Source organism: Macadamia integrifolia, chromosome 8, assembly GCF_013358625.1.
Source record: "Macadamia integrifolia cultivar HAES 741 chromosome 8, SCU_Mint_v3, whole genome shotgun sequence".
NCBI lineage: Eukaryota > Viridiplantae > Streptophyta > Magnoliopsida > Proteales > Proteaceae > Macadamia > Macadamia integrifolia.
In genome coordinates, this window is record NC_056564.1 from 3,100,097 (window position 1) to 3,120,904 (window position 20,808).

The 20,808-nt window shown below is 41.6% G+C and overlaps 3 protein-coding genes across 9 annotated transcripts; 1 reads left to right on the plus strand and 2 right to left on the minus strand.

The window, feature by feature from the left end:
• Nucleotides 1–2,492: 2,492 nt before the first annotated feature.
• On the minus strand, nucleotides 2,493–4,926 carry LOC122085898 (protodermal factor 1-like). 5 transcript variants are annotated; one of them, XM_042654503.1, is made up of 5 exons: nucleotides 4,757–4,926; nucleotides 4,516–4,666; nucleotides 4,172–4,378; nucleotides 3,593–4,028; nucleotides 2,493–3,488 (listed from the first exon to the last, which is right to left on the minus strand). In XM_042654503.1, the coding sequence occupies exons 1-5, from the start codon at nucleotides 4,757–4,759 to the stop codon at nucleotides 3,158–3,160; spliced, it is 1,128 nt and encodes a 375-aa protein (XP_042510437.1). In that variant the 5' UTR covers nucleotides 4,760–4,926; the 3' UTR covers nucleotides 2,493–3,157. The 5 variants fall into 5 exon arrangements, with proteins under 5 accessions (XP_042510437.1, XP_042510438.1, XP_042510439.1 ...); XM_042654504.1 differs by having other exon boundaries at nucleotides 4,528–4,926; XM_042654505.1 differs by having other exon boundaries at nucleotides 4,187–4,378; nucleotides 4,516–4,925.
• Nucleotides 4,927–6,301: 1,375 nt separating this feature from the next.
• On the plus strand, nucleotides 6,302–10,252 carry LOC122086059 (helicase protein MOM1-like). 3 transcript variants are annotated; one of them, XM_042654752.1, is made up of 4 exons: nucleotides 6,302–8,565; nucleotides 8,685–8,898; nucleotides 9,301–9,609; nucleotides 9,676–10,252. In XM_042654752.1, exons 1-4 carry the CDS (start codon nucleotides 7,927–7,929, stop codon nucleotides 9,927–9,929), a joined length of 1,416 nt encoding a protein of 471 aa, XP_042510686.1. In that variant the 5' UTR covers nucleotides 6,302–7,926; the 3' UTR covers nucleotides 9,930–10,252. The 3 variants fall into 3 exon arrangements, with proteins under 3 accessions (XP_042510686.1, XP_042510687.1, XP_042510685.1); XM_042654753.1 differs by having other exon boundaries at nucleotides 6,305–8,565; nucleotides 9,689–9,847; XM_042654751.1 differs by having other exon boundaries at nucleotides 6,310–8,565; nucleotides 9,301–10,252.
• Nucleotides 10,253–12,820: 2,568 nt separating this feature from the next.
• LOC122086992 (phenylalanine ammonia-lyase) lies at nucleotides 12,821–16,110 on the minus strand. The gene is made up of 2 exons (XM_042655936.1): nucleotides 15,549–16,110; nucleotides 12,821–14,837 (listed from the first exon to the last, which is right to left on the minus strand). Exons 1-2 carry the CDS (start codon nucleotides 15,941–15,943, stop codon nucleotides 13,085–13,087), a joined length of 2,148 nt encoding a protein of 715 aa, XP_042511870.1. The 5' UTR covers nucleotides 15,944–16,110; the 3' UTR covers nucleotides 12,821–13,084.
• Between the last annotated feature and the right edge of the window lie 4,698 nt (nucleotides 16,111–20,808).

Sequence of the window (20,808 nt, forward strand, 5' to 3'; positions counted from 1 at the left end):
ATCCAAAGTGACCATATGGATGGATGGTACTCAGAATCATGATTCCAACGATATGTGGTGCTTCAAAATCAGACCGTCAGATCTCCCGTAGTCATTCTGGGAAGATACACCGTGCACACCCACATCGTGCCATGAGCACTCAAACCCTGCCCATGCAAGCAGCTAACCCACAACCTTGGGTGCCCCACGTGACTAGCCCCAATCTCACATGCCCCACATGCACTAGCCTTGTGTGCCCCATATGCACCAGCCTCGCGCACCTCGCGTGCACCAGCCTTACACGCGTTCATCAGCCTTGCGCGCCCCGCGTGCACCAGCCTCACTCGCCCCGTGTGCACCAGTTCTAACCTCACTCGTCCCTGCCTGCCATCGTGCATCCCCATGTGCTATCGCATGCCCCCGCCTGCCATCAAGCGCCCTAGCCTACTATCATGCACCCCCGCCTACCATCGCACACCCCGGCTTGCCATCGTGGACCCCCACTTGTCACCGTATGCCCTTGCATGCATGCAGGTGCCACTGCTTGTCATGCATGCACCCCCTGCCTGTCGTGCAAGCAGCCCCACTCGCATACCCACTCCGATGACTAGATTTGTGATGAGATTCCCTCTTCACCCGCTTGTGTACTCGGCACTGCCCCACTAGCATACCCTACACCACAACCTCCTATTGGCCAAAAAAAGCATCATTTTCACTCTATTGGCCAAAAAAAATCTTTCTTCTCCATTGGTCAAAGAAATTCATTCTTCACACCATTGGCCCAAAAATCTACCTTTTTACCCCATTGGCCAAGAAAATTTACTTTTTACCCCACTGGCCAAGGAAATCTCCATTTCCGCCCCGTTGGCCCAAAAAATCTATAAATACCCCCTCCATTTGGTTTTTCAAACTCAAGCCTCCTAGCGAGCATCCCTTATAGAGAAGCTCTGCCCTCTCTCCTCCCCCCTCCCTTTAAGGTTCTTCTAGTCTTCGGAGAGATCTTTATAAGATTCGAAGTATTCTTCGGGCCTTCAAAATTCTTCAATCATCCAAAATTTTTTGAGTGAGCATTTTGTGTGAGAGAAACTTTGCCTTCGTTTCTCCCCCTTTGAGGTTCTTCAAGTTTTCGAAGTGATCTTTATAGATTCAAAGTATTCTTCGAATCTTCAAAGTGTTCTTCGGGCCTTCAAAGTTCTTTAATCATTCGAATTTCGTCAAGCCTTAGCATAAGCCCTCCCATAGCCTATTCCTAGTGGAAGCTCTGCTGGAGTGCCACCTCATCATAGCCCTCCCATAGCCTATCCCCAGCGGAAGCTCTGTTGAAGTACCACCTCATCATAGCCCTCATATAGCCTATCCCCAGCGGAAGCTCTGCCAGAGTACCACCTCAGCCTAGCCCTCCTATAGCCTATCCCTTGAGGAAGCCCTATCGGAGTGCCACCTCAGCCAAAATCTAGAAGTAGCTCATCCCTAGTGGAAGCTCTACTGAACTGACACCTCAGCCTAAGCTCGGAAGTAGCCTTCTCTAGCCGAAGCTCTGCCGAAATTCAAATCCAAAAGTAACTGTTCCTAACCAGAACTCTGTTTGAATATTACTATAGTCAGCATCTCTTGAAAAAGGAAATTGGAGGTCAAGGCCATTTTCCTTTGAGCTGGGAGAATCCATAAGAAAGTTTGTGCAGCAATAATCAGGGGTCCACCCCTTTTGACCTAAAATAGGGGTCAAGCTCAAGTATAATTTCTCACCCGAATCAGCATACTGTAGACTTTTTATTGACCTTGTTTTAGTGTACATAGTTAATTAAATTTAGTTAATATATATATGTGTGATAACTTAGTCATGCATGCGAAATAGGAATAATTGTGGAAAATGTTCGTTCTCAAGCATCTAGCAAGAAGACCGGTTGAACCGGGTAGATTGGGTGCCTAACACCTTCCCAACTCTACAACTTGACACGTACCCTAAATCTTTGGATATACCAACTTTCGGGCCCTTTTCTTAAGAATTGGGCCCACCCCTGGGTCCTAGGCCCATAATCCTAGGTGGCGACTCCAAAACCCTTTTGCATGATTCCAATTCCCCGTATTGGACCATCATCAAATCCCCGTCTCAATAATGACCTTTACACTCCTGGGAAATAGGCCCCCACGTATCTTTGACTGACAGTATGGTGGTACGGGGCCCGTGGATAAGCACACACAATGCACCCCTATCTAAGAAAGAGAAAGAGAGGGCCGAATGCCTAAAGTCTTCTCCCCCCCCCCACAAAAGGGGTAAAGATGTCCTTTTTCCGGCAGCTACCCTTACATAGGGCAACAGCAGTCTCATAATCAGCTTGGCAACAAGCACCTGATCAAATAAAGAGTCACTAAGACCATCTGACTCAATGATTTCTTAAATACTCTCGAGGCAAATTTTTGAGCAAGTTACCTCACAATCCACATGAGAGAAAGCGTCTTTTGCCCACACCCTAAGAGGACCCTTAAGCTGCTTGAATTTTGCAACAACCACATAGATAAGCGTTCCTTTCGAAGGGACTTCCCAAGAAGACCAAACAAAATCTCGAAACTCTGCATGATCTGTACAAAACCGCTGCATACGGAATGGGATATTTCCATATTTTCATAGTAATCCAATCCCTTATTTGAGCTCGATCCCTTGATCGGAATCGAGCTCCACAACAGGGTTCTAGGCCTTGAATCCTAGGTGGCAACTCCAAAAATCATACTTTCCCCATCCCCATAGTCGCTAGACATGTTTGGAGACATCACTCTGCGAGGCCCATCTGTCCCCCTTACAGAGCCTGACCATGCCCGACCGAGCTCGACCTATTCCTTAAATAGGCAGGTCACAATCCAAGGGTACAGGCTCGCCAAGCCCGGCCCGGCCCGACTGATTGACACCCTAGACATAGTAATCGAAGGATGATGTCTTTATCAGATACAATCTTCTTTTTTTTTTTTCCGAAGCGCTTGTGTCATTTTGATTTCGTAAATGTCTCCAAGGATGGCGGAGAGATTTATCAAATACAACTTAAATGTCCTTAAAACGAGGTAGTCATAAAAAACTAGCTTAACATAGACCCGTCCTGGTGACTAACAGTACCAAATAAAAATCCAAACACCCCTAAAGAACACTAGCAGAAAATCTGTAAAAACCTAGAGAAAAATGAGTTCTCTAAGTTCTGGGCTTGAGTCGTCCCTCATTAGCTTGCTTGAAGAGCTCTGCTTGGGCTGCTGCAGCTTTGTTGGACGCAAGTGCCCTAATAAAACTGTCCTTCACTTCCCTGGTGGTGAAAGGGAACTTATTGTTAATCATGGAGTTGAGGAAGGAAGCTGTTCCTTCTCGGTAGAGTGCACCAGTCGCATCTCTGCGCGTGTTGGCTAGTGCCTGCTGCAAGCTTAAGTTCGTCCCATATGCCGGGGTAGCGGCGACACCAAACACACCTCCCACTGTACCCCACCAGCCTAGGAGACCCCATACAAGCCCTGGGTGCGTCCTCCAGAAACTACACGACAAAAAACACATACATGATCAAAATGAACCAAAACCACCACCACCACCAATATCATCACCGTAAGAAGATATAAGGAAATCTGTAAAATGACGTACTTGCATGTACCAATGATGGGTATATTGGGATCAGGAAACAGTGGTGTTGATGGTGGGGAGACAACAGGAATTGTTGGGGTAACAGTTGGAGTGGATGGAGGAGTACCACCACCAATGCCAGAACTTGGAGGAGAGGGATAGTATCCACCACCAGCACCACTGCCAGGACTTGGAGGGGACGGGTCGTATCCACTGCCACTGCCTGAACTTGGAGGAGAGGGGTGGTATCCACCACTACCATTGCCTGAACTTGGAGGGGAGGGGGAACATCCACCACCACCACTGCTTGAACTTGGAGGGGAGGGGTAGTATCCACCACTACCACCACCTCCGCCGGTTGAAGGTGTTGAAGGTGTAGGGTTGTAGCTCCCACCGCTTCTATGTGAGGGTGTAGAGCCGTCTGGCGAAGTTCCATGGGAAGGACCCCTATGTGGATCTGCACAAAACATATTGCACCATGTTACAGTACATCATAAAGTGGTATATACCAATCTAACCGTCATGATTTATTGATATGGGATGATGTCATCTTCGTTTAGACGATAAAACTAGCAATAGCGAGAGAGATAGAGTTTCCACCACTTGGAATAGTACCACCACCACTGCCAGAACTTGGAGAGGGGTAGTATCCACCACCACCACCACTGCCGGAACTTGGAGGGGAGGAGTAGTATCCACCACCACCACCTATGCCAATTGAAGGTGTTGAAGGTGTAGGGTTGTAGCTGCCACTGCTTCCATGTGAGGGTGTAGAGCCGTGGGATGGTGAAGGACTCTTATGTGGATCTGCACAAAACATAATGCACTATGCTACAGTACATCCTTACTGGTATACCAATCTAACCGTCATGATTTATATAGGTAATGTCATCTTGGGTTAGACAAGTAAATTAGCGAGAGAGAGAGAGAGAGAGTTCTTCCACCTCTTGGAGTACCTCCGGTACGTGGGCTGGGGGAGTAGTAGTGCCTTTGATCTTCAAAGTTTGTGGACATGACAGGAATAACTAAGTTCTGAGAAACTAAAACAGCTAACAGAGCCCACATGAACAAAGGGACTGAGGTTCTTGTTGGCTCCATCTCTGCTTCAGCAAAGCTTACTGCAGGAAGGTAATGAGAGGAGATTGAAGTGGGAGATGGGTCTGCCTGAAGCTAGTAAGTGGTGACCATCTCTGCTTCAGCAAAGCTTACTGCAGGAAGGTAATGAGAGGAGATTGAAGTGGGAGATGGGTCTGCCTGAAGCTAGTAAGTGGTGACCATCTCTGCTTCAGCAAGGCTTACTGCAGGAAGGTAATGAGAGGAGATTGAAGTAGGAGATGGGTCTGCCTGAAGCTAGTAAGTGGTGAATATAAACGCGTGGAATGAACTTTAAGACGGCAGTAAATAGAAGCATGTGGTAGGGCATGTGGTTGGTTGACATGCTGCAGGTGCATTTATATGAATTAATAAAGGACAATAATACGTTGCAGTGAGGCTTTCCAACCGCATAAATGAGGATATCATAGTATAGCTACTTCTCCACTAAAAGTCGCTCTTTTTCGTATAATTTCTACTTCTAGTTTTGTTCTATTTATTGACAAAATAATTATTAGAATTAAAATTGTGGTGACCCTATGATCAACCTGGCCGATATCGCAGGGTACCCTTCCACCACTCGTAGGGAAACCTGGGACCCTCCAATGACCTCAGAATCGTATCGGAGTATCGTATCGGAGTTATTACAGAGATTAGCATGATGGAATCTTCGGAAGCCTCTTTATCACCTTTCGCTCCTCCAAGCCCTGCTTCTTGCTACCATGGACACTCGCCCAACCAAGTGGCAGGAGGATACCCAACCCCATCATTCACAGTCCCTCCTTCATATACACCTGGTTGCAGAAACATGCACTACTCAAGCCTCGTATAATTACCGAATTACATAGAAACTGAAAATTGAAAACGGGTTCATCGATTTCTATAGAAACAGAACCAAGAACCAGACATGGGTTCTTCCAGATTTTGCTATTAAATGCAAAACTTTAGCAAAAATATGTTGGGGTATGATGTCTTATACTCATGGTTTTAAGTATCGGTGCGTATCGTGCCGTATCGGCCGATACGTATCTGTATCGGTAGGCATCGGCACGATACATACCGATACGTATCAAGAAAATTTTATAACCCTTATGTATCGATACGTATCCTACGATACGTATCGATACATACCGATACGCACCGATACTCTGTGAAAAATTCAAAATTGAAGTGAAATATACGTATCGATATGTATCGGTACGTATCGATATGTATCGATACGTATCGGTGCGTATCGGTATGTATCGACCGATACACACCGATACGGTCATAAAATGGCCAAAATGGGTAATTTTTTAGAAAAACATAATTTTTTGAGGTGTTTTTGTCCCAAAGTTGCTGCCAACCATTTTTCTCTCTAACTAAAGTGGAAATCAAGGTTGGGAACAAGGATTTTACATTTATGGGACAATTACAAACCTTGGATTCTTAGTGCGATACTCTCAATTTACTGTTTATGCATAATACATGTCATATATAACTTTTTTTAACTATTTTTTTTATGCAAAAGTGTATAAAAAAGTGTTTCCTATCCATTTATGTGCGTATCTTTAGCGTATCTCCGATACGATACGATACCCTCCGATACGTATCTTAATTTTGGCCGACAGATACGACGACCGATACCGATACTTTAATCCTTGCCCTTCACTGCCTTTAAATTATTGTTCAATCTCGCCAAGAATTTGGAGACGAAGAACTCGTTACGCTGAGTCTTCAATTTGTCAGTATCAGTGGTCAAGGATTGGAAGACATTGAGTTCTTCAACTATACCTCGGAAAGTACTGTAATATTCGGACAATGGCTTGTCTGTCTGGCGAAACTGAAACAGTTTTTCATAGATATCATAGATACGGGTCATGTTCTTCTCCTGAGAGTAGGTCTCCTTCAAGTCATTCCACACTCCCTTGGCAGTAGAATGAAACATAATATTGGCAGCGACATCTGGTTCCATACTGTTCTATAACCAAATTAAGATTAGAGCATTCTCATTCTGCCATTGAGCATAACCAGTGTCAGATTCTTTGGGAGGATCAGAGGTGGTGTAATCAAGCTTATCCTTCGCCATCAGATAAACCTTGACCGACTGAGCCCAAAGAAGGTAATTCGAGCTTCCCTTAAGCTTGATGGATGTAATCTGGACATTCACATTATCCGATGCAGAGGAGGTAGTACTAGGTGTAGTAGTAGTCTTGGTCCCAGCCATGAGAGCAAGGAGTAGTGACAAGTAAGTAGTGCAGAGAACCAAATAAGGGCAACTCACCAACCAGAACTGATAAACAGCAGCCAAGTAGCAATCGGCCTCCAAGAAACCGAAAAAAAAATTCCAGCCAATAGGGGCTGCTGGTAGGGTAGATTGATCTTGATGGGAGCAATAAAAGAGGCTTCAAAAAGCCTAGTAGTTTATGTAGATAAGTAGTAAACATCAGCACAGTCAACCATGAAGCAATAGAGACTTCTCACATAGGGCAGCAGCCAAGAACACATCAGAATTGGGGGCGGCAGCCATTAAAAACCTGCAGAACTAGGTATCGGCTTCAGCAATTTCAGAGAGTCAAGGCTGAATCCATGCAGTAGTGGTAGGGAAGCCTGATTGTGCCTATATCATTATAATCAGACCAACAAATTAGAGTAAGAGCAGCAATAGGTGGCTGCGCACCAAAGAGGGGTAGCGCAGGGTTGAGATCAGCAGAGAATGATGACCTAAATCCTTGATTTGATTACAGAAGCTCTGATACCATGTTACAATCCCAGATTCCTGTAATCAAACCGGTAAAACCAGAAGAAGAGAGGAAGAAAAGAGAAAAAGAAAGAGAAGAGGGAAAGGAGAAACCACAGAGAGCCTCAAAGAGCCTCAAAGAGAGAGGAACCTGTGATCAGTCCAGAATGAGGCTGATCGCAGGAATCCTTAGTTTATATAAACTTAATATGTGAACAAGTACTGGAATGCCCCCAATACAAGAGAACCAAACCCTAAAGACACATAGGGACCCGATAGGACAGAATTGCCCCTATCAGGTCCAGTGAATAGCCGGGATTAGCTCCTCTCAACAGATTGCATGTCCACGTTGTGGTAGATGATTGTGCTTATGTACATGAATGTATAAATATTTCTTGCTTTCATGCATAATTTTTTTTTAGAAATTTCTTTTTAAATATTTGCAGATCCTTAGTATTTTGTGTGTTGTCAGTTACCTTGTGTTGAACATCATGAGCCACCCACAGCAGCTGCGGTGCAAGATGAAGCTGCACTAAGTTGTGAAATGCAAAATACTCCTGAACATGCCCAGGTTCCAACACATCAGCCAGCTGATGATTTACCTGCGGATGAATCTAATCATGATACATCTGTTATGGGACCTGTTCAACGATTGCTACTGCTTTTGTCAATGGGTCCACCCTCTACTGCATGTGATCGACAAGATGAATCTGTAATGGGGACTCGTCATGAGACGACAATTGAAGAACATACTTCCTACCAACAGGCTCAAATCCAGGAACCACTGATGGACAATCCAGCAGAGTCATCTAATGAGTCTGATTCAACACCACCAGTTGAGGACCAATCTGAGCCATCTCTCTCTCTTCTACCACCGATTACCTCTTTGCCGCTGCAGCTGCCTGTGAAAAGGCCTTCAGCTGGAAGCGGGGCATTAGCGTCAGACACTAGCACAACCGTTATTCCAGAGTCCAGTAATTGTCCACAAGTTGTACATTTAGTTGGAAGCAGTACACATGTTACTGGGGGTGTAGGGACTGTTCCAGAATCCAGCAACCATCTACCAGAACCAACTACGGTTGCAACCCAGATGTGTCAGCCACGGTACCCTGATCCACTTCAACGTGAAATGGAAAGACTACAAGAAGAAAAGGAGGAGACCATCAAATTCCATGGAGATCTGGTTTTACCTGAGCTGCTTTTGTTATTATTATTATTTTTTGCCAATATTGTATTCCAAGAGTGAAGTGAGCCCAAAATTTTGATCCTTTTTCTGTTGAATTTTTTCTTTTTTCTGAGTAGAAATTGCGGCTTGAATCTGAATGCGATAAGGAGATAGAGGATATTCATAGAAAGTATGCTGCTTTGCTTCAGCAGTCTGAGACTGCACTGGTGCAGAAGAGGAAAGCACTGGATGCAAACTACAACAAAGTTTTTATTAATAAGATGTTGGCCCATGCATTTAGATCCAAATTCAGTGGGCAAATGGAATCTGGGGCACAGGGACAGCCACAAGGTAAGGAATTTACTTCAGGACTTGGTCTTTTCAACTTTTTAATATTTTAGCTTTGTAGGATACTTCCCTAACTTGGAGATTAGTCATGCTTAATTCGGGTTAACCATGTCGATTACCACTTGAGAACTTATAATACTTTGGCAGTGTCGTAGGGTTGGTAAAACAATTTGACAACCTAACCTATGAACATGGCCAATTTCGGATACAGCCCATGCATATTGATGAAGCTTTATTTAAGTAGGAGAGCTTGTTGCCAAATTTTCTAGTGAAGTATGAACATGTATGCTTGTTAATGTGCCATGAGTTCATGAATGAATTGAAGTATGCTTGCTGATGCCTAACATGTATGCATATCTTTCCCTTCAATTTCATCTAAGCATATAACCCACATTCTCCTTCCAGGGATGCCTACTAGTTTCAGGCAACAGTCATTTCAGCTATCATCGCACCGACATGCTCAGAGGCCTGCCACTTTGTCTAGTCCTCCAGCAGCTCCACCACTGCAGGTGGTGCACCATACCTCTGCACTTTTCTCAAGTAACCCTGTCAGACAACACATTAGCCCCGTTGTTCCTTCCGCAGGGAACCTTCAAGTTGCCAGTGAGCCACGGGCCCCTGCCCCTCACCTTCGGTGCTTCAGACCTTCCAGATCCATGTCAGCACCCAATATCCAGCCTCGTCCTCACACCATTCCCGGTCAGCAGGCACTTGGTAATGCTGCTTCCACTTCTTCCATGGTTCCTCAGCTTGCTTCCCAGCCACTGACACATTCATCAGGGCCTCTTAGCAGGAGCGAGCGACTAGAAAGAGTTGGAGGGTTGGCAGGTTTCAGTAACCGTTCTTTGTCTGCTTTGGAGCTGCTATTGGATATTAGCAACCAGCCTGCTGTGAACCCTCCAAGTCTATTACAGCCTTTTCCAGATTTGGGTCTGACCTTGGATACGTTGGACCCATCTGAACTCACCTCACATGGTATTTTGAGAGGCACTGCAGCACGTACTGGTCAAACATCAGATGTGCATTTCTATTGATGACAAGTTGGAGGATGATAAGTTTTGTACCAAGATAATGGTATGCTTGGAAGGTGAAGAAGCCTTATTTTGTGTCTTTTCTTTTTTGGGTAAAAGAAGCTCAAATTTTGTAATATATTGTATATATATTGCATATAGTCCCGGTATCGAACTCTTCAGTTGGTCCCTGAAGTTGATCTACAAATTTTGGTTTTAATGGAGCTTACAAGGCAGCAATCACTGGGGATGAAGTGCCGAAGTTCTTCTCCGGGAACTTGCTGCTCTTAATTCTGTGAACATATCTTACTTTTGTGTGAGCAATAGTATTACATATTCTTGGGGTATATTTTTGTTTTCATTGTTTTTACTTCCTCCTAGCTGCCTCTCTCTCTCACTCTTTCTCACACACATCAAATATGTGGGTCTCCTCTCTTCTCCCTTCATTAAATATACTTGTTCACTATTGATTTGGCGTGTAAGTTGTTATTATAAGCTGCATATGCATATTTTTCCCATTTAGTTGGGATGAGGCTGGACTTGTTTTATATCTTTCTGCCCTAAGTACACGTCCTTGACTTTTGTCTTATTATATCTTTTGTATATTTTTTTTTTCCTTAACTTTCAAACATAAAACAGGTAAAAACCATGGAAATGAAAAATGGCATTCTATATTAAAATAGAGGATTAGAAAGTTGATTGAGCCATCAACTAATTCATCGGTGGTGCAAAGTGATGAGACATGACGAGGGATTGATATTTGATTGATAGCGATTTTGGAGAGAGCCAGTAGCAAGCGACTTCGGTTGTGTGTGTGTGTGTGTGAGAGAGAGAGAGAGAGAGAGAGAGAGAGAGTGAGTGAGTCGGTGCCCAAGTCGCAGATGATTCAGTACTCCGCTTCAGCTTCTAATCCCATCCGAAGTACTCTTTTCCGGGTAATGGGATCGGCCCGAGATCATTGAATCGGGGAAACATGTCTGACTTATCTGATCACATACACTTGAATAATGTGTTACAATTGACAACCCCTTATCCCAAAAGCTTGAGCTGTTAAATAAAGGCTACAACAATGTATATCTTCAGTGTAATTCAAAATTTGACTTCATTGTTGTGCAGAAATGCTGTGGGATTGAAAGGATAGGCTTGTCATGCTTCTTTTAATTGTAGCTGAGAGTTGAACTTTGTAAGGCATGTAATCTTCTCAAAGAGTTTCTCTGGCTTCTTAGGAACAATATATATGACCATATATTGGTTGACTTCACAATCACAATGTATGCCATTCCAAGAAATAAAATTAGGTTATGGGGTCTTCTCATTATTCCTCTTTTGTTACTAGTGGATCTATCTCAGCCTCTGGTTCTTTAGTCTTTCTTTTGAGGAATCAATACTTGATTTGAAAGATTGGTTTGATCACAGTTTTTGACTAATCTATTATAAGATTGTCAGGCAATACTAATCAGATTAGTTTCTGAACACTCCTGTGAAACAATCACTCTCATCACAGAAAGAATCACCTTGTACAGGGAACTCATAAGATAACTGAAAAATCTAACAAAATGGTAGAAGTTTGATTTCAGCATCAACCAGATCTTGCTCCGAATTACTTTTGACTTTTTTTCTCTGTTCAAACTAAGTTCAGATGAAAAGGGACCGAGTTCGACGAAAGATGAGTTAAAAGAGGATCAAGAGCAATAAAGTAGAAGGGAAAAAGATTGACACGAGGTAAGTTTGCAGTTTCTCTTTCAGATAACCTGTTTTTTTTAAATCGTTTTCTCTTGCATGCTTTGAAAATGTGGGCCTCATACGAATGATACCTTTTCCAAGACACCCATTGGTCATGTTGGGCAGATTTTTCTCCACGTTCACATCATGGGAAACTTTCTTACAAAAAAATAAAAAACGGGGACAAAATACTGTTGTACGTCGTTTATGCAAGTATGACATATATGTTTATGGAAAAAGTTTTTTTTTTTTTGTAGAGGAAAAAGAATTTCTCCCCCGCCACGTGAAGTGATTATGTGATGTACTCATCATCGCACTTGCACTCCTATTGACAAGGTGGAAACTATCCTCCCCTTTGGCCATTGATCCCCATTGTTAAGGAAACCTGGAAGTCTTATGTTCACTTGTAACAAAATTATGAGATTTTTTAAATAATAGGAAAGAGGAAAAAACTTCCCCACGCTGTCATATGGGTTTTTCATTATTCTCTCTTGTTTCAAATTTATGAGTCTCATGTAGATGATACTTTTTTCTAGATAGCCATTAATGTGACATGTAGATTGTAGAGTCCACACACTAGCATTATGGGGAACCCTAGCTGATTTTACGAGATGGGTAGAGAAAAAACCCATGGTCACTTTTCAGTTATAGGCCAAACGCCCAAGTCTCTCTTTCTTGAGGTTACACTCTATGACCTAAATCAATCAGACTCACATTTTCTCTGTCCTAAACAAAAGTTGCAATTCGAATTATTTTAACAGTCAAAAGAAATGGAATCTGAAACTGTATTTTAAAAAATTCTCGTTATCCGTTCTCTTTGTGAACCTAAGAGAGTGAATTATTTCATTTTGACTATAAGTAGGACTTTCCGCAACTAAGGTAACAGCCAAATTTTTTGCTCCGCCTCACCGACCACCAATCATCAACCCCACCGTTCCCTTCCCTCAAGCTTTCTACCCTAAACACTACAATCATGATTTTTTACATGAAATTGTGGCCATGGGACCCGTAGCTGTCCACCGGGGAGCATCATCATTATCTGTACAAGCCCATTGTTATTGGGCCACCAATTGAACGGTCCACAGTCCACATCATATGTGGGTCCACCGATACCTATACATATATCTTACAGAGAAGGCACAAGACCACCATGACTGCAAAGAAGAGAGGAAGGAGAGAAGAAAGCAAAACCATGCCAAAGAAAAATTTGATGATACAACGAACGAGGTATACATTAATTACATTTCATGTTGCACTTCAAAGACTGTAAAAAAAAGGGAACGAAAGAAACTTCAGAGGATTTCTTCTAACTTCTTCTTCGAGTTTGAGAAATCACAGAGGACATGATCTAACAAACAGAAGAAGAAGAATATGGTGCAGAAATTAATGGAAAAAAAAAAAAAGATGAATATTTCATACTAGTATAGTAGCAGACTTAAAAATTAAATTTCCATGGCCTAGCAGATTGGAAGAGGAGCTCCGTTCCATTCCTTGAGACATTGGAGAAGAGGGTCGATGATCTTGCCCTGGCACATCGCCGTGAAAACCTTGTCGAAATCCTCTCCGGGAGACTTTACCTTCTCCCCTGTGAGAAGATCAGTTTTCATCTCCTCCCTCACAAATTTATACAAAGGATACGATCTGCACTCCTCGATCCCATTCGGAATCGCCGAGTTCCCGCTCTCCACTGCGCTCCGTGCCGCTTCCACTTCTTTTGGCAGAGCCGTCTTCAATTCGTCCTCGAAATCGTTGATCTTCTGGAAGATGGAAGTGCTCGCATTCTTCTCGTTCTCTCCGTTGCTTAGCGCGTGCTCCACTAGTACTTGTCTCAGCTTCTGCATTAAAGGGTACGTGGCGCTGCAAGGATCGTCGATGTACGCGAACACGTATTCCCGATCCACTACCTTAAGCAGATCCTTCTCACAGAACCTTGAAGGGTGAAGCTCTCCGTTGACTCCTATGGTTAGAACCCTCTTTGCCACTTGGCTCACTGTGTTCTTCACCGTATGCCTCAAGTTCTCCTCCAAATGCCTGAGATCAATGGCTTGGCAGAGAGCAACCAAGAATGTAGAAGACATGAGCTTCAAGATGTCCACTGCTTCGGCCGTCTTCCGGGAAGAGATGAGACCCAAGGAGTTAACGTCTTGGTTGTGCTGCTCTGCGCTCTGGACGTGGTTGGTTACTGGGTTCGCCAGGAACTGAAGCTCTGAGCAGTAAGAAGCCATGGCAATCTCGGCGCCCTTAAACCCGTAGTCCAAACTAGGGTTCCGGCCACCGGAGAGATTGGAGGGGAGACCATTGTTGTAGAAATCGTTGACCAGCTCGGAGAATTGAGCGAACAGGAGCTTTCCGATCGACCCGATTGCTAAACGGGTATTATCCATGGATACACCAATTGGGGTCCCCTGGAAGTTGCCACCGTGGAGGGCCTTGTTTCTCGAAACGTCGATCAAAGGGTTGTCGTTAACCGAGTTGATCTCACGCTCGATGGACTTAGTGGACGTTCTGATCACTTCGATCAGTGGGCCCAGCCACTGTGGAGATGTACGGAGGGCGTAGCGGTCTTGTTTGGGTTTCTGTAAGGGGTCCATCTCGTGTAGCTTCTTTGCTGCTTTCACGTAAGAGCTACCGTCCAATATGTGTTCCATGATGGCAGCAGCTTCGATCTGTCCCGGGTGATGCTTTAGTTTGTGGGTCAGATGGTCTGTAAACTCCGGTTTGCCTTGCATCACCTCCGCAAAGATGGCTGATATGACTTCTGCAAGGACGGCTAGGATGTTAGCTTCGAAGAGGACCATAGATGCTAAACCGGACCCCACCGCAGTACCATTGACAAGGGCCAGACCCTCCTTAGGTCCCAACTCGAAGAATCCCGTTTGTTCGATTCCAGCAGCACGGAAGGCTTCGGAAGCATCAAGCCATTCTCCATCTGGGCCCCTTGCCTTAGAGTTGGGACGGCCCGTTAAGATCCCTGCGATGTAAGATAGAGGGACGAGATCTCCTGAGGCAGTGATGGTCCCACGCAGTGGCAAGCATGGAGTGATGTTGTGGTTTAGGAACTTTGCTATGGCTTCCATTATTTCGAACCGGATACCCGAGTAGCCTTGGAGGAGTGTATTGATCCGAACCAGCATGGCTGCCCTTGTGGCCGAGTGTGGCAATGTGTGACTAGACTCTGTTCCATTCCCAAACACTCCAGCATTCAAGAACCTGATCAAGGTCGAAACAGAAACAACTAAGGTAAGATGATCTTAATTCAACACGCACGGATCAGAGGGTTGATGTATGTTAACTTAGGTGCAGATACATTGGAAAACTCTTACTCCTACGTGGGTTGACCCTAACAGATAGACTTTAGGGATTTGGGTAATGTCCATTTCAGTCCACCTACCCTGTCTAATTCTGACCATCCAAATTCCCCAAATCCATGGCGCCCTCCTAGCCATGTATATGTAGTATGTCGTGGACAAACCCAAGAGGGCACTCTTTTAATGTGGTAGGTGACATGGGTCCATAGAAATATTTTTATTGGGAATCTACGCTTGTGTGGGTCCTTATGACTCAACTACAAGTATCGTGATTGATGATGGTGATCCCAAGCCCGATTACCCGATCGACACAGATCAGCTCTCATTAGGTGGCAAGTGGCAACTACTTCGACTTCACCACCATTCCAAAATGAGAAATTAAAAAGAAAGAAAAAAAAGAAAGAAGAAACGAGAAAGCACAGGCGCAGCTAACAGCTAATATTACCCACCACACCACAAACAAGAGACAAAAGACTTTACCGAAGAAGGCATCCAATGGTTCTGATTCAACAAAAATAGCCACCTACTCCCCATCTGTCCCTAATTATTTTCTTGATAATTGCCTACTTAATTAGGTTGGGAAATTAACTAATTTTCAGTTAATTAAACACACCTTATGAGCTCCTTCTGAAGGGCAGCACCTTGTTTGGTCCTCCTATGTGAAGTTGCACCGAACCCAGTAGTGACACCATAGCTGTCCGTGCCTTTGTTCATGCTGTCCATAACCCAATCACTACTCGCCTTCACTCCGGCCCTCGCGGATTCCGAGAGCTCCACGGTGACACCGCCGTCGTCCTGTGTGGCAACTGCCGCCACCTGAGCTATGGTGAGTGTCTTACCTCCTAATCTCACGGTGGGGTTACGGTACTCGCTCACCATACGCTTCACCTCGTCCAGATGGCTTCCCTTTAGAGATTCCGCAGAGATTCCCCAGTTCAAAGGGTCTTCCAAGCAGATATTTTTCTTCACTGAAGCATGCCCATTGCCGTTCTCGTGTGCGAATTCCATCTCAACAGACACTAATAATGCGAAAATGAACGGAAAATGAAAGAAAATAGAGAATCTGAAAGAGAGTTTGATGCTGGGTTTGGATTCTCTGTTCTATCTATGGAAATAAAAAGATGGAAAAATTGAAGGAAATTCAGGTAATGTGAGTGAATTTCCTGAGTCTCAGGTGAGCTGCGTGAGGTGCATTAAATAGAGGGGAGGTCTTGTGGTGTGTTGGGTAGGTGAGGACTACGGACTGGAGGGAAGGGAAACGAGTTAGTTGAAAACGTCGTAGGGCCGTAGGATCTTCGTGCTGTTCTTGAAGGGTAAGGATGACGCCACGAGGGATCAGTTACTCGTCAAACTTGGGACGGGAGTTGGGAACTTGTGGTTGGTGGGACTTGGGAGGAGGAGAATTCAGACTCCATAGTCTATAGTCTTGAGAGAGCACGAAAGCACTTCTCCCAAACAAAACAAAAAAAAAAAAAAAAAAAAAAAAAGAAAGCACGAAAGCACAACGTCATTTCTCCCTAATTTCATTTAATATTTTGATCTTATTAATCTTAAGACAATATTGTCTTCCTTGACCTATGAATCTCGTGACTTTAAAATATGTTATGCTATGTTAAAAAAGTTAGAGGTTATTACATAGTTTAACAAACGTAAGACTAAAATTTAAACATCTTTCTCAAACCCTTTAATTTCATTTAACTTTTTGATGCTATTAATCTTAGCACAATATATTTTCTTCTTTGACCTATGAGCCTCAAGATTTTAATACATGTTGTGTCATGTTAAAGAGGTTAGAGTTATTAGATAGTTCAACAACCTCTCCATAGGAGACGTAAGACTAAAATTTAAACATTTTCACTGATCTCCCAAACCCTTTAATTTCATTTAACTTTTGATCATATTAATATAATAACATAATATTCTCCTCTTTGACCTATGAGTCTTAAGATTTTTAAAAGCATTGCGCCATATTAAGGATGTTAGAGGTTATTGGATCATTCAACAACTTCTCCGTAGGAGATGTAAGACTAAAATTTAAAAATCTTCAATGATTTCCCAAATCCTCTAATTTCAATTAACTTTTTTATCTTATTAATTTTAGCACGATATTCTTCTATTTGACCTATGAGCCTTAACATTTTAAAACACGTTGTGCCATGTTAAGGAGGTTAAAGGTTATTAGATAATTCAACAACCTCTCCGTAGGAGACGTAAGACTAAAATTTAAACATCTTCACTGATCTCCTAAATCCTTTAATACTTACCATACTCTTGGTAGGAATACTTCATCAATCTCTCAAACGGGTCTGATATTTATCATATTCTTGAGTATCGTATTAAAAGACGGTTTTTATTACCTTTGATCTAGTCAAATTTACTTATATTAAAAGACGGTTTTTATTACTTCTTTGTAAATTTTTTATTTTACCAAAACCATCCAATTTTAGTCCAATTATAGCATAGACCCCCTCGATCATAATTAACCAACCTACTTTGATTGAGAGACTGTTTTAAAGGACGAAATAATGATGGAAATAAATAAGTAATTTTTTTTTTTTGTAAACAGTAAGTAATTAATTAGGTTAGCATTTATTTAAGAAGAATAAAAATATATGATTTTTTTTCTTCTTCTTTTTTAACCCTGATTGAGAAGGTGGGTCATGAACATATATGACAGCAGAATTGTTGTGGAGTAGGGACACACAAAACAGGAAGAGCCACTAAAAGTTTCCCACATGAAGAGGACAAACAGTATGAAAAAACAAACGAAATGCTAGGGAAAACTTAAGGTTGACCGTGGAAAATTAAATGAAAAACACCAAACATCATTTTAGGAAAAGAAATTCTTTTTCGATATTTCCTACTTATTTCCCTGCTGTTTCTCATGTGCTCCCCTAATAGATTTTCCAAGCAATGCCCAAATTATGATGGGTAATGGAAAATGTGATTTTCCTGTTAGCTATGGAGAAGTTTCCCTCATAACACAATCAGTCAACTGACCAGTAAGAATGTCCAATTTAACTACACTGAAACTTCCAATTACATTTCCTCGCACAAAGTGTATAGTGTAGACCCCAGAATGAGGACCACCACCACAAACATCCCCCACCATTCAAACAAACATAATTCTCTTAAAAAAAAAAAAAAAAAAAAAGGTTAACTATACTTTTGGTGCCTAACATTACCACGGCAGTATCAATATGGATGGACCAATATGGCTGATTTGATCCCAATATCTAAAATCACGGTTTGAGGTACTTTCTTAAATGATATGTTTGGGGAACTTTTTTTTTCTCTTTCGTTTTTTTATCTTATCCATTAATATCATGTTAGGTGATAGTTTTGACATTTTTTTAGAAAAAAAAAAATCATAAAGTAGAAGTAAGACCATATATATTATGAACCTTTCAAGATTCCACAGTGGTGAAAACCTCGCGCAGATACACACCCTTTTCAATAACTTAATGTTTTTTTGATACATTTTTTTTTTTTTTAATTATCCAATTCATTGCTATCAATTCTTCTTTTAAGTGGAAAACTGCAGTTTGGCAGGTTTGGTGGCTGAGGCAACATTTTATTATTTCCTTCCCACTTTTCTTTACTCAATGATTATCCTTTTTCCATTTGCTCTAAAAGATATATTTACATTTTCTTCATTTAAATTGATTAGAATATAAAATTTTCAAGGCCTTCGACTGATTCCCATGGGTCTATATCAACCCTACAATTACATAGATCAAATCAAACTGGGATTAAATGAGAATTATTCTAGAATTAACCTTTTTTACTAATTAATAACAAAGAATAGACATGTGAGTTCTTTTATAATAGTATCATAATAAGAGATAACAGCTAATAGGGAATTGAACAAAAGATGAATGAGATCTTCAAAGTCAACACTATACTGATCCAGACATTTTGAAACTCATCTACTACTTCCACGATTCTGCCTAACAAAAGCTCATTTATAGAATCACTTCCCTCCCCTCTTCCTGTTCTTTTCACTTTCAAATTGCAAAACAATAATTTTTTTTTGTTATCAATTTAAATATCACTTTATTTTTTGTAGAAAAAATTGAATATCTCTTCAATGTGGAGATCTAACCTTTTGATTATATTAAAAAAAAAAAGTATTTGATTCAGGAGTTAATGATGACATAAGAGTTCAATTACAGGATCATATGATCATCAGTGAATTTTTCATTGGTAGTGCTAAGGAACTCCATGCACTTTCTTAGTATTGCACTAAGGTTTTTAAAAAAAAAAATTTTTTTTTTGAGAGAGAGAGAGAGGCCTTGTTCATCTAACTTAAGACAGAGTCGTCACAGCCAGTGAGCCACCAACCCCCATGGTGCCATGCTTCATGTTAGGTAAGAAACGGCTGCGTTCTCGATCGTCAGGCGACGAGTTCCACGAGATTTTGGGAGCTGATCGACGGCACTTTGTCCACACTTTTTTTTTGAAATTTCTTCGTTTGTGATATCAATATCAAAAAGTCAAAGTCAATGGACATCTACATATCATAGGTGAATCTGATCCACTGTATGCCAAACTTCTAGTCTGGGTCCCACCAGAAAGGAAAAAAAATCACGATTTTATATCACTTATATTCTTTGTTGGATCCCTCAAGGACACAGGTCATCGTGGTGGGCCACTCGAGAGGGGGTTCACATCCATTGTAGTGAGTAGTGAGATATTACACGCTTGATAACATTTGGGCACGTGCTTCAAAGGGTCACCAGTCACCTAATGTTCATTGAACCAATGTAGTGGTTGCAGACGATTTTCACACTTTGAGGGGGGTTGGTGGTGGGGTCTCGTCCCTTCGATCGTACAGTGTAGTGAAGGAATATTTTTTTTTCTTTTGTTATAAAATCACGTAAATATATTTGGAAGATATATATTTATAATTAAAAGAAAGAAGGAATAATATGTGAGAGCACGTAGAAATGCAAATGCATGGTGATACTATCTAATATGCTACATGATGCTTTCATGCAAACCACTAATTAGATGAATAGAGTATCTATCCTTGAAAAAATATATAAGATATGAGAAAGGGTTATTTGAATATTATGAAATTAAAATGACTGTGTCAAAATCGATCAAAACCAAAATAAATATTGAATATCGAACCAAAACTGATAAGATATCAATCCTAATCCGAAAATCATAAGAAATTGTTTGCTTCCATATACGTGCCAAACCGAACCTGATAATTAACAAATCGATACGAAAATGAAACTCAATCTTCCCCCACTTGCTTTTAAATTCATGCATTTTCACATCGAAATTGTTGAAACCAAACCAAATCTACCAATTGATCCCCTTACCTATTTGGTTAAGGATTCTAGAGGTATAATCATCAACAGATATTTGAGTCGTTCTAATAAATGTTCACCTTATAATTACACATGCATAAGTAATAATACATGTGCATATATTAAGTGTCAATTTAAAAGGATCAAAATTTTTTGATATTGACAATTATATCCAATCATCCTTTGCTCACAAGCCTAAGTTTTAGACTTTCATCCCAAAGAAGGTTGATCAATTGGCAAAATAAAACTTTGAAACCCAATAAAAGATAATCTCAAAAAAATGTAAAACTGAAAATACAAGGAGAATCGTAATGCGTGGGTAAGCAAATAAATAAATAAATAAATAAATAATAGAATAAAATCGGATGAAAAGTAAGAAAATGAAATTGGAGTTGAAACTCAACACACGGCCAATGTCAATCATTCCTTAGATATCCATGGTTAGAATTATCGCATCACCCTTTTATATAGCAATTATAGTGGACCATCAAGTATATTACCTTCTTTTTTTTCTTTTTTTCTTTTTTTTTTTTGGTGGGTAAACACCATGAG